The 16804-nt window shown below is 44.1% G+C and overlaps 1 protein-coding gene across 2 annotated transcripts in view; it reads right to left on the bottom strand.

Moving 5' to 3' along the window:
• Window positions 1-16804, bottom strand: part of LOC139346829 (partitioning defective 3 homolog) — a 314486-nt gene that overhangs the window by 125791 nt on the left and 171891 nt on the right. For both annotated transcript variants that reach the window (XM_070986146.1, XM_070986145.1), the window contains exons 13-15: window positions 16038-16226; window positions 15402-15572; window positions 3446-3593 (exon numbers count right to left, since the gene is read on the bottom strand). In XM_070986146.1, coding sequence (XP_070842247.1) covers window positions 3446-3593; window positions 15402-15572; window positions 16038-16226 — 508 coding nt within the window. The remainder of the gene's footprint in view (window positions 1-3445; window positions 3594-15401; window positions 15573-16037; window positions 16227-16804) is intronic.

Below are 16804 nucleotides of genomic sequence, written 5' to 3'. Positions count from 1 at the left end.
CTCAGTTCCATATTGCCTTCTCTTTATTTCACATTTTCTTCTTCTGTTTCTTTCTGCTTTTCCTCCTTTGGGGCGAGGAATCACCTCCGCTGATTCTCGATCCTTACAACCCCGTAGGCAAAAGGGGGGGGGGGGGGGGGGGGGGGGGGGGGGGGAAGCAGGAGAAGCAATGAAAACAAAAGTGTCAGGAACTGATTTTACTTGAGCGGCGACTGAAGCAGAGCGTACTGTATGTTCACCACCTGATAGCTCTGTATTCAGCTCAGCCTCTGGCCACGATGCTCGATGCATGGCGTGTGAAGCTAAAGCTGACAATATCACAGCATCGCATGGCTTACTGAGGCAAACAGGGAATGGGATTACCTCTGAATATTGATTAACTGAATGTGTGCGCCTACAAATAGATACACAGACACACAAACATGCACATGTGCGCGCGCACACACACACATACTGAATGACAGCCCAAAACTCTACAGGGAAGATAAAGGCAAAGTGCCCTTACAATCAATATGATGGCCCTATACCACCTTAATAACACCTGTCTCCCGTCATTTTGTGCTCTTCTTTGTTGTTGCCATGGTAATTCTAATTCCTATAATTCATTCAATTGTACCTTTACCCCCAGGGAACCAAAACCTATCCTGACTGTTTCAGAAGAAAGGCAGCAAGCTACCTGTGACGGCTGGCAGTAGAAGAGATGGTGAGCTTATGATCGATACCTGGGTGAGGTGAGATAAGGCATCCATAGGAAGTGGCAGCTATTTGCTGAAAATAGAGAGTGCGGCAATAACAATCATAGGCCGGCAGAAATATGGAGTCTACAATTTCGCTGTATTGACTTGCTGCCATTTGCAATAAGTCACAATCAAAGTCAGATCTTAATTCTTGAGCAGCAAAAACCATCCTATTTCCCTCTGTGTCTTGCTCCGCTGATAGCAGCACAGGCAGCGTAATGGAGCAGAGGAGAGGAACTGATTTGGTTAGAGAGTTCCTCAGTTGACTCCTAAGACGTAAAATGCCTCCGAGTTTTGTCAGTAATCACTATTTACTCTGAGGAAAAAATGTATGACTCACATCAGTGGAAACTGAGCAGAACTTGATGGAGAGGTTGTGCGTGTGTGCGTGCACTTTACGGCATGTGTATGCAGTGCTGTGTGTTCACCCTGCCATATCCCAAACTCCACATGTCTGGCCTTCATGATTCAGTAATTTAGCAGGTCTAGATACACTCCACATCGAGCTGTCAGTCAAGCCCTGGCGGCTGAGCACTTCCTGACCTTGCCGAGCCGATCTCAGCATCTGTCCTCTAACCACAACTGTCACATTTCACACAGCAGGCAATACGTCTGAGCCCATCTGAAATAACATATAGAAGCAGAGTGGAAACAGCTACTGTCTGTCTAGCCCCACAAAATTTACCATCCACACGGAAAAATACATTTTTATAGCGTCTTACTAAGTGATGAGACGGTAAGAGACAATTTTGTTAGATTATAGTCTCATTATGCGTCCATATCCGCTTATTAATTGCCTTAATTCAAACTGAAGTGGGGAAAAACAATCTGCATTAGATGGACATGAATGCTTAAGATGCGTCTGGAATACTGATGCTATTTGCTTTCAAAGTCAATTTTGTGACATTTGATCAAGGTTAACGCGATCTCAGCTCTGCGTTGTGAGTGAGATGTAACGTCACTGCCAGAGACAATACTGTCTTCTTCAAATATACCTGCTGTGCTTTAATGCATTCCAGGGACAAAACAAAGAACATCTGCATCAGTAAATTGAAGATTTAAGAGGAGAAAAGGGGGAGCTGATACGCGGTGACTGTAAAAACAACAAATCTGACCGAGCCTTGGAAGCAGACAAATTCCTGCTTCTGCTTCTCAGGTGCTGCATTTTACCTCATGAATATAAACTCAACTCTGGCTGCATCAGAAATCTAAATAACAGAACTGTGTCAGTTTAAAACGATGAAGACCTGTCACAGAATGTAGGCATGGGTTAATGAGGGCACAACTCAGAGACAGCCTCAAGACACAGAAAAAAAAAGAACTGACATTTCCTTGCTGCCAGACAAGCCGAGTCAAAGATCTGAGACTCCGCCGAGCTTCAACTGTGATAACTTACTGCTTTAGCACCCACTCCACCCCCACCCCTAAAACTTTTCCACTTGGCTCATTTGACTCCCACTCCGCAGGATGAGACGAGAGCTGGGCGCCCTTGAAGTTTCAATGGCAAGAAACTTTTCCATCAGTGCGCCCACAGTTGCCGCTTACGATCACAGCGGCGCTCTGAAAAGCCTGCATCTGAAAAACCAGTGGAATAAATAAACTGCGAGGAAAACCCGACCGATCTGAGTACATTTCATTTGGGATGGAGGAGAAAGACACGACGCGAGGGTGAAAATGAGAAGGGGAGAGAGAGAGAGACAGAGGGAGAGAGAGTGTCAGGGGCAAGCCCTATTGATCTGGAGGCTTAATTAACCATCAGATGCCTCTGACACAGCCTCTGATCTTCTGTGATCAGTGGCAGAGTGGCACCGCGCTGGGGGAGATGGTGGGGAGGGAATAGGAGAGAACCGGGAGGACGAATGGGAGAAGGGCGGAACGGGAGAAAGTGTGGATCATTGACAGATTACAAATTCACTCCATCCGAGCAGAGGAGGGTGGAAGGGTGACAGGGTGGGAGCTGAAAGAGGAGTGAGCCATGAGGAGGTTCATCAGCGGGGAGAAAAAACAATGAAAGGAGAGAGACGAATGGGGGGGGGACGAATAAAGAGAAATATGAGACACGAGAAAAGAAGGCAGGATGAAGGCAAAATAATGGGAAGGGGGTGGGAAGATAAGACACATAAAAAGCTGCTGTGTGTGTTGACAAACGGGGTGTAGATACATGTGCGCCCCCCTTCACTGATGCAATCACCTTCAGCTCGCGTCTGTATGCATATGTGAAGGGTCCGTCGATGTTGAGATGACAGCAGCGACTGGCAAAGGATTGAATTGCCAATTCTAATACACCCGAAGAGACGAGATCTTAGCCCGCTAATGTCAGCCGAGCAGAATGGGAATTGACCCGAGTGAAGCCAGTCGGGAGCAGAGTGAAGGCAGGGAGGATTGGGGATGACGTTAATCCCTGAGAGGTTTGAGTAGTGAAATAGCGTACCTTGGGATGCAGGGCAATACAGGGGTAGGGGTTGGAAGGTGCTGGCTGGAGGGAGCTGGGGTTGATGTTAAAATTGATCAGGGAATGTCAGTTGATAGACAGCACCAATTCAAGGGAAAAATATATTCAATGATCATGAGGTGGGCAGGTCAATCACACTTCCTATCAGTGTGAATGGGGAGTGAGCGCCAAAAAAAATCCAATTTGTGGAGTTATTTTCTCTAAAAGAAAGAGACACAAAAGTGCTGGGGGGGGGTGTTGCTGATATATGACTTACCGATACGTCCGATCATATTAGGCAGCGGTGTGGAGCTGTTGTCCAAGCCGTCTATGGTTTCATACAGGGAGTGGGAAATCCGCCGCTCATGGTTGTCCAGTAGAGAGTTCATGGGATGCTCCAAAACTGGAGGGCTGCCGGGGGCCTCCTGCAGAGACAGGGGAAGAGATGAGGAGATGGGGCTTAAATAATAGACACAGTGCCAAATCAGTTTTCCATTCGGCCTAATTAAATTGTTTGTAAATTGATATTTACTCTTAAAGGGCCCATATAAAAAAAAATCACCATAACCATTTGAGGCTTATTTGCATTTGAGACAACACAGCCTAATGTACCACCACTACTATACTACTTAAACCACTGCTAATGCTGTGCTACAAACATTTTACAGCATTATGAAACATCAATAATTTATATCTAATGTGATTCTGTGTATCAAAAGCCCTATAAATCAAATTGAGCCTGATAGAAGGTTCCAGTCATGAGTCTTGATCCACCCATTTGTTTACACTGGAAACATTTATTGTGCCTTATTCCCAAATGAGTGTGTGTTGGCAGATAAGCCTAAAAAGTAAAGTTACCCTGGAACAACAATTTCACGTCTGGAAATAAAGAACCTTGTCCACCTGGAAGAATTTCACAGTCATTTACGGACTGTTTTTGTCGTGGATATGTGCCATGTAAACAGGAAGCTACACACACACACACACACACACACACACACACACACACACACACAAGCAAGCTCACACTCAAAAGAAGAAACGGGTCTGCATAATAAGGCTGCTAATGTGATGCCATCAATACTCCAGAAACATGGAACAGGGGTTTCAGCGTCCATCTCGGCTTACATCGGTATTTTCTGGCTCAGCAGTGTGAAACGGCTCCGTGGTAGTCGGAGCTGGATAAAGCTCCATGGATTTCCCATAGGCCGACAGACAGCTGTCTCTAACAATGAGCCCCAGTAAATGGACCAGTGACATTTGCCATGTGGTCGATGGGCTGCACTGCTGGTTATTGAGCTCACTGTACAGTCATGACATGGGGACACGGTTCGCGGTTAGTCTTCGGGTCTGGGACCACTGGGCCCAGATACCGTGTCTAGTCTTCAACAGCCAGTAGTCTGTCAAATGTGGCATTTTTAGAAACAATGGAGCTACCACAGCCGGAGTCAGGAAGTGGAGAGGAGAAAAACCTCACATCCACGTGCAGAGAATTAGAGAATAAAGCTTGGGTCTCGGCCTTATTTCCCACAATGCTTCACAGCAGCCTGTAGGCAGCCGCGGGAATGCGCTGAACTCCCTGTACAGGACCTATTACAGATAGCTCCCTCACAGCCAGATAGTCTTGCACAGTTCAACCCTGTACCTCAAGCGTGCTTTAAACCAGGAGGCCCTGGCTAATATTGATGTCTCACAACACTGCTGGCTCCCGGCCAAGAGAAAGGGGAGTAAAGAATCACACAACAACCTCAGCAGCAAGACAGGGGAGCAGGAGGAAGAGGAGGAGAAGGGGAGAAGAAGAAGAGGAGGTGGTAGAGTCTTTGGTAAACAAATGGAAGGGTTAACATGAAAAAGGAGTATTGCGGGGGTGTGGGAACTGAGGCCCCAGCAGAGCGTGGGTGCTGCCAAGTCGCCTTCTCCTGGGACAAGCATGCCCTGGGAGACACATACCAGGGTAGAGGGACTTATCAGCTGTTTAATATAAATGAAAGGTTTAATGAGGTTGAGAGCGCAGGACTTTATCCGAACAGCACGTTGATAAAAGCTGCTTGCGAGGAGGGAAAGAGGCAGTGTGTGTGTGTGCGTGTGTGTGCGTGTGAGAGAGGAATGGGGGGCTGGGTCAACATAATTACAATCAGAGTCATGGCCACTGCCAGCCTTCTAATAAAAAGCATATCCCTGGATGATTCAAACTCAGCGAGGTTCAAATTGTTGAAATGAAGATTTATTTTACCCGCTTCTCTCTCTTTAACTCAACCCCCGGCGGCACTTTTTAATCTGTTTCAGATCTGGAGACTTGTCATTTGTCACAAGCGGAAAAGAAGTAAGATGGAGGGTTTTAGGTAAGCAGCAGAAAAATGTGTGGACAGAGTGGAACAGAGAGCGAGCAGCTGAGGACCAAATGATATGAAATCTATGCATAGAATGTGTCAAGAGGAATAGATCTCAGGAAGACAACTATGTCGCCGTCTCTATCTATCTCTGAGAGCTGAACGGGCTTATTCTAAAAGTACTCATTGGCTTCTACGGCAAATAGACTTTGGAATCAACTTAACACAGACACAAAATGGCAGCAGTTTAATCTTTGTGTATTCAGAATTAATTAAGCCTGTTTCAGTGCATGCTAATGCTTTGGCACTGTGCATGTTTACTGATTTGTGAAGGTTTACTGACTAATGCATGACAAGCTGTGACATTCTCATGTAAAATGTGCACTCTCTGCTGCCACCTGACATTAAGCGTGACCGTAGTGATTCAACATTTAGGTGTTTTCCTCGGAAATATCTTCGGATGCCCTGGAACAGAGGCATTTTGCAGAGGTAGCGGGTTCATAAAGTAAGGAAACTGGATAGTTAGCATGAGCATCAACTGTACATGTGCCTCAAAAGGCAAAAAGAACAGAAAGTTGATCAATGAGCTTAGTGAATGTGTTCTTTTATGTTCTTCAGCATCGTTGCAGAGATTTTACTGCTTTCTTACCACCGCTTCTCAATGCTCATCATGTGTTTAATCTGTCTTAATCTAGTCATTTTCAGAGTGGATTATCCTGTTGACTGAGGGAGAGGGCAGAGCACTGTGACTTACACTGAGCCCAGTCAAGATCATCTGCTGCTCAGCTCCCTCTGGACTCACTGTCTGTGTGTTTGTGTTTTCAAGGTGATGCTGTTGTTTGTCTCTGCATACCTGTATTCAGATGCATGAGTGTGCTTGATGCAGACTCATGCACAAATGTGTTTTCGCCCGTGCATCAGCATCTGCCTGACCTTGAGTATTGAGGGCAGTGAGGGAGATGAAGCAGTGTGTTGACAAGGTTGGTCTTAAGCTGTCAACTAAGGCTAATAATGTCTAGTCCATGGCCATTTCCTGGCCCTCTATCCTGGTCTCAGCCTGTTGCTGTGGCCTTAATCCAGTCAACCTCCACCATAATGCTGTAATTACAATCCTTAAGCTGCTGCATCCTGCCCAAGGCACAACTCACCTCTCCGCTGGCTAGATACCCAACTTTCATTAGCTTCTCACATCCACCTAGAGCCTCATATAATGCCAGTGCTTCCAAACATGGTTGCCCAGGACTTTTCTGAGTTCTTAGCAAAACTTCATTTCCCCAAAGCATCACTCACACTGCTGTTTGTCCAAATAAAGACACAGGCTGTCTTGGTGCCTCTGAAATGACAAATGACAAGCACACCACCAAACACTACCATAGGATAACCATCAACTTCATCTACAGCACAGCAGCACAACACGCAAACATTGCTCACGATCACACATTTGGACTCAAAAGCTGGCAGCAATAGGCTGCTATTGATTGTGAATGGGACCTGGTGGTGCAGCCTGGCACCACCAGCTGAGCTATATTTAAAAGGAAACCAGCACCATTACTGAAAGAAGAGAAAACTTAATACAAATGTCCTCTGACACGATACGAACGACAACCAGGTCTGATTGGTTTGATTCCCACTGAAGCAGAAGTTCTAGAGTTGTTGACCAGGTTCCACTAGCGGAGTACGGACTGTTTCCAACGCAGGACTGCATGCCAATCAGTCTTGTACTGCATCAATTTCAATAACATGTACCACATTCAAAGATAGGACAAAAGCAAAGTTCAGAAAACAAACTGTGCAAAAAGAAATTAACTTTACTTCCTTGCACATAGTACAGCGTTTCATTTGGACCAGAGTGTATCAATTACATGATCAATGCAACTCATCCACGAAGCGACAGGTTTATGAGATGCTGGGAACTACCTACTTTGTATCGAGTCGACACCCATGCTAGCAGCTCTGTGAAGGTATGCTTAGGTTCAAACATTTGCATGCTAATGTACTCACAATGCTAAAATGTTGAATTTAGCAAGTATAATGTTTACAGTGTTGGCCACCTTAGAATACTGTGTTAGCATGCTAATGTTTAATGTATACCTGAGGTGATGGATCATGTTTTTAATAATTCTTCATAAGATATGTTTTATATGAGCTACCTTTAATACATTTTCACTCAGCAAGGTTTTTATACTATCAGTTTTCAACTTCAAAGACTTCTGGAACACATTAGGGCTGCCTCCGACACTTTTGCCAACCCTTCCCATCTCTCACAGCCACTGATATCAACCAAATACTCGCTTATCTTCTTTTCCTCTCTTCGGTTGTAATCTGTTTCGAGCTGACAGTCCTCTGTTCATATTAGCCAAACTGAAGCGCAGTGCAATACTATCACATACGCCGAACAATCGAACACCATATCTATTATGATGCTCGTGAAAGGAACGCGTGTGTATATGTATTCCCACGCACGTGTATGTTGCTTAACAACACTTGGGTTTTCAGACACTAAAGCACACTCTTCACCTCTGCAGTCCTCCACCGTGCCCAAGCAGCCCACTCAACCACCAGATTCAATATATTATTTTCTCAATTGGTCCTATTGAGTTTCCCCTGCTGCTCCTAAATGAGTTAGTCCTCAGAGAGCCGGCTGGGAATGAGGGCCCAGCAGCAGCGGAATTGCATTTCTGCTGCCCTGCGATCTACTTTTCTCAATTTAGTCACTGCGTCATAGCAAACTGCATTTCCCAGAGTGCACCACTCTGTGCCCTCGCTCTATCCTCTTTCCATGAATCATTGCTATTTGCTATGACAACAGGGGAGCAATAGTCCCAACATGTCATGATCTAACTAGAGTTCAATCACTCCATATTAAGTTGGGGGGATGGGGTCGAAGCAGATCCCCCCCCCCCACCCCCCTTGCTCTGGGTCCTGATGTGGGCCAGCATCTCAATGTTTTAAGGTCTCTCCCAGCAGTGGTCAGCTCAATACTAATAAAACCATAATTTACTAGGCCGGGGTTCTGATTGATAGCTCTCTCAAGGCTCTATCGATCAGCCCTCTCTCATCCAAGTGAGCATCTTTTGTTAGGGCCAGCCACTTCCTTCCCTCTTGTCTCTTTGCATAAACGTTCTCTCAGTGACAGCAATGCTTTTGGAATGGATTACAAACAGGGCCATTGGCATGCTGAGGAGACCACTCCGGTGCTCTTTTATATACAGACTAAGCTGTTACATCTATTTTGTTCACAGAGTTAACTACGCTACTATATCTGCAAGCTCCTGTGATGGAACAACGCTGGTGAAAGGCAACAAAGTCTCCGCTGTTTTGATCTTTCTCCTGTAACCCCCTGCTGCTTCTCATCAATAATAAAGCAGTGTTTCGGCTTGCCCATTACCTGACCATGTTTCCTAATGGCGAGTTACGAAACAGATGAGTAAGGTAAACTATAACCCAAAGTTGCTCATCATTATAAAGCAAATATTCACATGCAAAACAATGAACTATGAATCATTTTAATCCCACCTACTGTTGTATGTAATATGGACTTAGGTCATTATGTCAGCGTATAAATGTGTTTTCACCCCCTCTCCTCACTCTTCATGTTGCCTTGTCATCATGCTGTTACGGGCCTGTCACATTCCTTCAATTTATGGCATTGATGTTAACCAGCTGCCATGTTTATCAAAATCTCAGCAGTGTAGCAAATGACATCACCAGTGGTTCATTTGTTGAGGAACAGCAGGCAGGGCTGGACATTTTTGTAACGGTGGTACTATGTCAGTGGCTTAAGTTTCTCAGGTGACTGAATGCACTGGGCCACTTTGCGGTGGTTTCTTGCACCACATGGTATTTACATAATTGGGGTTGTTGACTGGAAAGTCTTTCATGTGGTCAAAAGAGGGCGAATGCTTCATACGAAAGCTTTACATTCATGTCTTGAGGCGTTCTTGATAGAAAGCTCTGCTGAGACAAGCACAAAAAGAAAGTAAAAGTTAGAAATATCTGAAGTGAAGAACTGAAGTGAAAGCGCTGCCATCCTTGGGCAGAAGCTCTGTCTTATGAGCTATCACGAGAACTCCACGGCGAAGCACCACGATGTAAAAATAGTACACAGCGAATTCAATCTGTAGATGCGTGGAACGAGCGAAACATCTCTGCGGCAAAGACAGATGGAGAAGATGAGAAAGATTTTGTGGTGAAGCATCTAGGTGGAAGTATGTTTTTGTTACTCTAATTAATGCAGTACTTCATTGGAAAGTTGCAGTAGGGAGGAAGGACAACAGCAACAACAACAAACACAAGACAGCCCGCCTGTCAAAAATAGTCAATGTCTGCAGGAGATCTCCGCCATAAATAACATCACAAACGTGCAGAGAGGCGTATGCATGCGTCCTATGATGAATTTCAAATCAGAGAAATGAAACCCTGCCACAAGCATGCTTATCATCAGCCTGTCTGCTTTTAGGGGCTGGTGTAATAAATATCTTAGTCATGTCATGAACTGCCGTCACTGGTGCAGCAGACAGAAACAAACATCCACCACTGAGTGAAAGTTCACAGACAGGACGAGGGGGCTTCAGGCTCAGACATCAAATCCATCCTTTTTTATTGGAATAAGATAACCGTAAATCTCCACACATTTGCTGTTGTGCTATCTTAGTTTTCTAATAATCCTCCCTGTATTGAAATGAGCTCTGATGATGTCTCATGATAAGCAGACCATTGTTCTGCCCATATAATGGTCGATTTCTCAGTTTAAGCCACAGCAGAGATGAGGGCAGCAGATCAGCCAGCAATCTAAAGAGCCAAGATCACATTCAAATAAACTGCTAATTAATTAGGTCTATACGTCATTTCCAGAAAAAGACCCCTTTTGTTGTGCAGTCAATCCAGCACACCTCTCACCTCAGCACATTACGAACTTTTACATTTGTGCTAAACTTTGCTCAGCGTTCCCCATTTCTGAGGAAAATACTTTCAAGTCAGTGGAAAACTGCTACTGTTGCAGGTTCTTCCATCTTATGCAACAATACTGCATCATTAAGAAACAGCTACACATCCAAAAATACACACAGGATTATGTCTTCAAATTCTCACAAAGAAGCGGTGATAAACGTGGGTGGTACAGAGGCACTGATATATCAGATTTAAAGCTGGAATTATTGAAATAGTGCATATACATCTTTAAGAAACTAAAAATAATGGAGGGCAGAAAGTTGAAAACAGATTTAACATTGACTTTCAGTAAATGAACTACTGTAAGAGATCTGCATTAGATTCAGTCACTGGAGGATCAGTCTCTGCACTAAAAACATGGAAGATGAGGAACATTTAGCAAGTGTGGCCCAAAAAAAAAGGAATGGAAATGACTTTTCATAAATTTAATTGCTAAAACACATGTGAGGATATATTAATAGAACTCAGATATAGACGGAGGAATTATACAGTCTCTGAAGCAGCAATGCAATTACAATGCTTCAAACAAATTGGCAGTGACCAATCATATCGCTTGACTATCTGGGGCAGAATGGTAGTTTTTCATGCAAAGGCTATCTGTGGAACCAGAACAGAGGGAAAATTAATTATTCTGGGACAGAGTGTGTGGATATAGTGTGTATGTGGGTTTCTGTGTTTGTGTGTGTACTAAGCATATTCAAAATGTTATTAATTACACTTTTTCTGCATATTGTCCTCTGTCTGATTGGACATCAAATGCATTATAAGGTATTTGTATGAAGAATGGTTTCCAAAAGCAGTCAAAACCAACTAAAGACTAGGACAAGGTGGGATTCAAACCACATGTTCTGATGGACATTTTGGGCTGTTTTCACATTTTCATGCAGAGTAGAAATGCAGAAAATTCACAGAAGTCCAATAAAATGTCCAATGGAAACAGATATAGGGAATAAATCACGACATATATGAAGCACGTGACTTCAATGCCAATTAAAGAGAGGAAAAAAGCAGCACTCATGTAATTACATCTTCTTTACAACTTTGATCTTGTTCTTGTTCTTCAATGGTTTAATGGCACCCAATTGGAGAATTGGTGCCACCAGCAGTTTGTCCCAATCCCAGGTAATGGATGGAAACATGCGTAAATTCATATTAATTCAGACCTAAATTTTTAAGCTTAGAGAGAAGAGATCAGGTTCTGCACTCATCTGGTTTTGAATGAGGTTTATGGAGACCTTCTGGACTTCTGTGCTATTTTAAATATAGTCCCCAAACTGCATAATGCTTTGTTAAACTTAAGTGCAACCTTAATCGTGCTGAAGTGTTTTTTCCCTTATCCCAAGGTCAGGGAAAACTCTCAATTCAACCAAAGGCAAAGGCCACTCATCACCACTCCTTTAACGGCAGCATAAATAGACCAGGTACTCCACCTCAGACATGAGCTTAATTGTAGGTCATCAGCAGCATGAACTAGCCTATTGAAACACTTGTCTTTGCCACTGAGCGGATGTGTCTGGATGGATCCAGCCGCAAGTCCTGCTGGGAGACCTTGGGCAATATGTGGAAGTAGTGTGTGCGTGTGTGTGTGCGTGGGGGGGGGTTATATATTTGTGTGTGCATGCCTGTGAAGAGGCTCTTGTCAGTGGTCGCACAATGAGCGTCACACAGTGCATTTCACATTTCCATTAAGATTTTTCATCCATGTATCACGGGGTCCTTTTGTGCCAGAAACATTTTCTTACGTCACGTAGGAAAAAATGGATGCCAGTTCAGAGACTGGTGTGGTTTTGGTTTTGCAAACACCTACCAAGCCAAGCCAAGCTTAAACCACGAGAAACATTACACTGCTCTCTTTTAACAAAGTCAATCGTGCTTTAGCCCACAGGACCAAGCAATGATGAAATCAATGTAATTTTCATGGAGCGGGGTGGCCTGGATACGCCGCACCCATCGAAGTTCCCCCCTCTGATCCATGAGTCTGTGCTACTTAGCTCCTCTCCCCTGCAGACAGTGATGGATCTGATTCATTTCAATGGTGGCCTCCAGTGCTCACTCCCATTCGGCTGGGTGACAGTGGCAAACTGGCCCTGGCCAACACAGCAGAGCTGGGAAGAAGGGGGAGGCGGTTGTAGCTGCCGGGGGCCTGGGTCGACATTTAACTTCTGCTTTTCTTATTTGAGGTTTGCAACTGACCTTAAATTCTTCATTTACAATCTTATCTTTTCTCTACTGCTGAGAATATTAAAACTCCCTCTGGTGATTTTATGGCACCCTCTCAAACCACTAAGCTTCTGGAAAACATTGGATCCTCAGTAGTGCATGATTGCCTGTAATGGCAGTTTAATGGATGGAATTTAAAATGCAGTGTCACATCTCCTTTTGTGGCTCACTCTCTTTACATATCAATATGATGTCTCACAGCAGCTGATGCTGATGAATCTAATTATATGCAACCTTGTCAAAATATGTCTCTAAATTGTGATCTAAATGGATCAAAAATGCAATATGCTTCATCAAACGTCATCCTTCCAATGACAGAGTGATAGTTTAATACTAAAAAGAAGAATTTTGGCTGTTTCTGTTTGTCTGTGACCTTAACTGTCTGCTCAGTGTCAGTCTGCCTACCTGTCTGCCTGCTGGTGAGGGATTAAAGAGGACAGGAGAGTGACTGGACCGAAGTGATAGAACTCACTGAACCTCAGGGTTGGGCTTTCCCTGGAGGGACATGTGTCCTCTCCCCTATTTTGGATGGATGGGGTGGAGTAGAGGGGGGTGAAGGCTGAGAGAAAAGAGAAAGAGAGGTGTGGACTGAAAACAGCCTTGTGTTTAAAAAAAATGCCGCAGTATCAGTGGGTGCGTGATGGTTTGTGCTCCAATGGGACGATGAAATGCAATCCAGGGAGTCCAGATGAAGTAAAAGATCCATTCATTTCAAGGGTTATGCAAAAATGCTCCACAGTGGTCCATATTATTAGAAGAGAAGGATTTCATTGCACTGAAAAGTTACCACGACAGCAATCTTTTTATCTTTCCTCATGACGATCATGAGGCAAACAGCGGACAGTAACCCTGAGGGTTCATGTTGCCTTGCATTGCAGCAGCGTTCAACTATTTTCTCGGACGACCCTGCGTTTGATTTGCTGGGCCCCTGTGTGTTGGCACCACTGCTGGGCGCCTTCAAATGAGTGACAAGGCTCCATGTTTTTCATGTGGTGCTGTTGTTTGTCTGAGCCTGGCCTGCCACAGAGGAAAGGAGGGTTCGTAGCCTGAGAGGGTTTAAACTGAGTGATGATGGAAGTTAATGTAAAACATAGCATGGTGAACAATTCATACAGTAATGCATTGTAAAGTTGTCACGGGGGAACATTCTGTGTTTCAAAATAACCACATTTCCCATTAAGATTGCTGCTTCCTGTTTGGATAAGTCATTTTTACCCACTGGTATGTACTCTGATCTGACAAACAAGAAGACAAATGAGTTTAGAGCACAAGATAAGAACAGCTAATATACAAATGATACTTGCCAAGTTTTATCTTTTGAGTTTTAACTTGCATTTTACATTACTTGTTTAATAAAATGAGTTGCTGTTTTTGTGCTATAAAGCAGACGGAAGCAGTCTTGAGGGATTTCACTGTGAAACTAAGAAGAACATTGCAAGAGGCTTAACGTCTTCAATTGTTATGGTAACCAGTAATTTATGGCAATATATGAGTGATACCTGTGAGAATTCAACTCCACCGCTCTGGCTGTATTTATCACATGTTCTAAGTGTTAAACTATAGAGTCTCATACGTTGAGGGGACAGGACGTGAAAATTGCCATGAAAAGATGAAGAAACACAAGAACACAGGGCGTTGTGGTGATGATGTGTGGTGAAACGAGAGAGAGAAAGAGAGAGAGAGCGCTTGGAGGATGAGGGCCAGCAGGGAGGGTGAAGGGTGGAGAGGGGGACTGGGGCTCAGCGTGGTACTCCAAACTGACACACAGCCATGGGACACAGGCTCCAATTAGAGTCAGAGCAACACTAATCAAACCTGATCTACAACCTCTGGCTGCAGGGTGACTGAACGTATGTGTGAGTGTGCTGTAGTATTCACACATAAATCCACAGTCCTGAAATACAGCCACACTGTGCTTAGCATTTCACATCCACCTAAATCATGTTTGCATTCATCTTGGTTTGTACTCCAGTTTGTGAAAGAACACAGTTTGTCTTAAAGAAAGGTAGGCTGGGATTATTTCACCACCACAAAGGCATTTCATGAGGTTGAAATCCCCTCACTTTCAATATTCTTGACTCTTGCTATATGACAAATATCCACCTAGCCGCAATACATATTCCTTTATCTGCCTATCCTACAGCGTTATTCCGCAGGCCTGTCAATCATAAGTCAGTGAAGTGCTTCTTAGATACCGTATCAAGGCCCACCGTCGGCAGAGAAAATCACACAAGAATGGGGAGGGAGGAAGGGCGAGGCAGCGTCACCTATCTCACACAGGAAATGGGACTGTTTGAAGATTTGCATGGTGGTGTGGTTGCTTCATAAATGTCCTCCTTTAGTTATCTCAAAGCAACAAAAACCTATGGGGGACAGATTAGGGCCAGCGGCAAGGTAGAGGAAAGCCACTGTCATTTATCATTTACTGCAGTTGAAATGTAGAGGTTATTCATTCAATACATCTTCCACTTCGCCACAGACAGTATTTGAATTGAAGCATGCAAGTGTGTTTCTTGAGTTTGTGCATACAGTTGGTGCCTTATACTCGGTGTGCACACATGGGGGAAGTGAAATGCACAGTCCATCCTTTAGCAATGCTAGCTCATGATTAGAATATTAATAATGCTATCTGATTAATGAAGTAAACAAAGGCAGACCAATTAAATTGGACTTTTTGTGATGCCAATTAGTCCCTAGCACTTCAGTGTGACTCCTCTCTGAAAGTTAGGCTACCTCCATGTTTTTGGACACCAGCCGGGCCACAATGAGCTGAATCATCCCTCGCTTGTTGCCCTCCACAGACATGGATTTGCGCAGTGTTTCCATGGCATCCTGGTTGGTCATTCCATGCAATGACTCCCCGTTGACTGCAATGAGTTGGTCATTGACACGCAGACGCCCATCCTGCAGACAAACAGCGTCAGGCAAAAGTTTAATAAGGCTCATAAAATATTTGCATTAAATTCATCAAATTTTCATCATCAGGTTTGAACAAGAACAACATGTTCATTCTGCAGCTGCTCCTGAGGCTGGATTTCAGGGATCACATGTGCCCTTTCTCCAAGAAAATCCCAATAAATACCAAGATTGCAATCTTGTTCCCCTGATCACTTTCTCTGGAACAAATGTTAATGATGTTAAAAGTATCTGGTTTCAAACTGAGGAGCAAAAACTTTCCCAAATCACTGGTATGTATGAACACTTACATTTAACAGTTCAAGGGAATATAAAAAAAAATTTAGACAGCAAAATCACTGTGACAACGACTCTGAATCCACACATGGTGGTACACATCTTTGTACTTGTCTGTAGATCATTGCTCAAGGCAGTGGTCAGAGTGTAAGTGGGTGGGTGGGTGTAGTTACTTGCCTTACTAGCAGCACCTCCATGGATAATGGATTTCACAAAGATGCCCAAGTCGGTGTGGTTCTCCTTGGACCGGTTACCCTTGACGCTGACCCCAAGGCCTGCTGAGCCAGAGTCATTCAGAGGGATCTCAAAGGTCATGAACTCTCGTGTACCATCAGGGGTTAAAACCATGTCGTCTTCCTCTGGCTGCTGTGGGTGTAAAGGAAAGACAGAGTTTTCTCTTTGATTTTCTCTTCTATGAGTTGGCATTCACAAAAACAAAGTGATTTTTTTTACTTGGCTCTGCCAATGTACTAATAACCTTTAAAAAGTTGCAAAGAGAGGACACAAATATCTGCACAGAGCTCTGAGTATTTGGGGCTGATGACTCAACGTACCAACCAAAGTTGGCAAACTGTAGCTGAGCCCAACTACAATGACATTGTTGCATTCAAATGGCTGCGTGAAGCACCCAACTTTAACTTTCGTGAAAAGACAGAAAAACAAAGAGACCAAAGAAAAAAAAAAGATAACCGAGAGCAGCGGAACAAAAATTGAAAGAACAGGGATGGTGAATGACAAGAAAATGGAAAGCAGGCGGGAGACAAGATAAAGAGGAGAAAGATGAGGGGAGCAGGAGAAGAAAGCGAATGGATGGCAAGCATGTCACATAGCTCAGGGCTGTCATCGTCAATTGGCCGTACTGTCTAGCCGAGCGCCGCTAATTCCCTTCCACCGTCATGAGCTTGGTGTAGGAACAGTGGGGACAGCGGGGAACTTTGAAAACG

This window comes from Chaetodon trifascialis, chromosome 18 (genome assembly GCF_039877785.1).
Source record: "Chaetodon trifascialis isolate fChaTrf1 chromosome 18, fChaTrf1.hap1, whole genome shotgun sequence".
In the NCBI taxonomy this organism is placed as follows: domain Eukaryota; kingdom Metazoa; phylum Chordata; class Actinopteri; order Chaetodontiformes; family Chaetodontidae; genus Chaetodon; species Chaetodon trifascialis.
The sequence above is the reverse complement of the archived record's forward strand: the minus strand, read 5'-3'. Positions and strand labels throughout refer to the sequence as shown.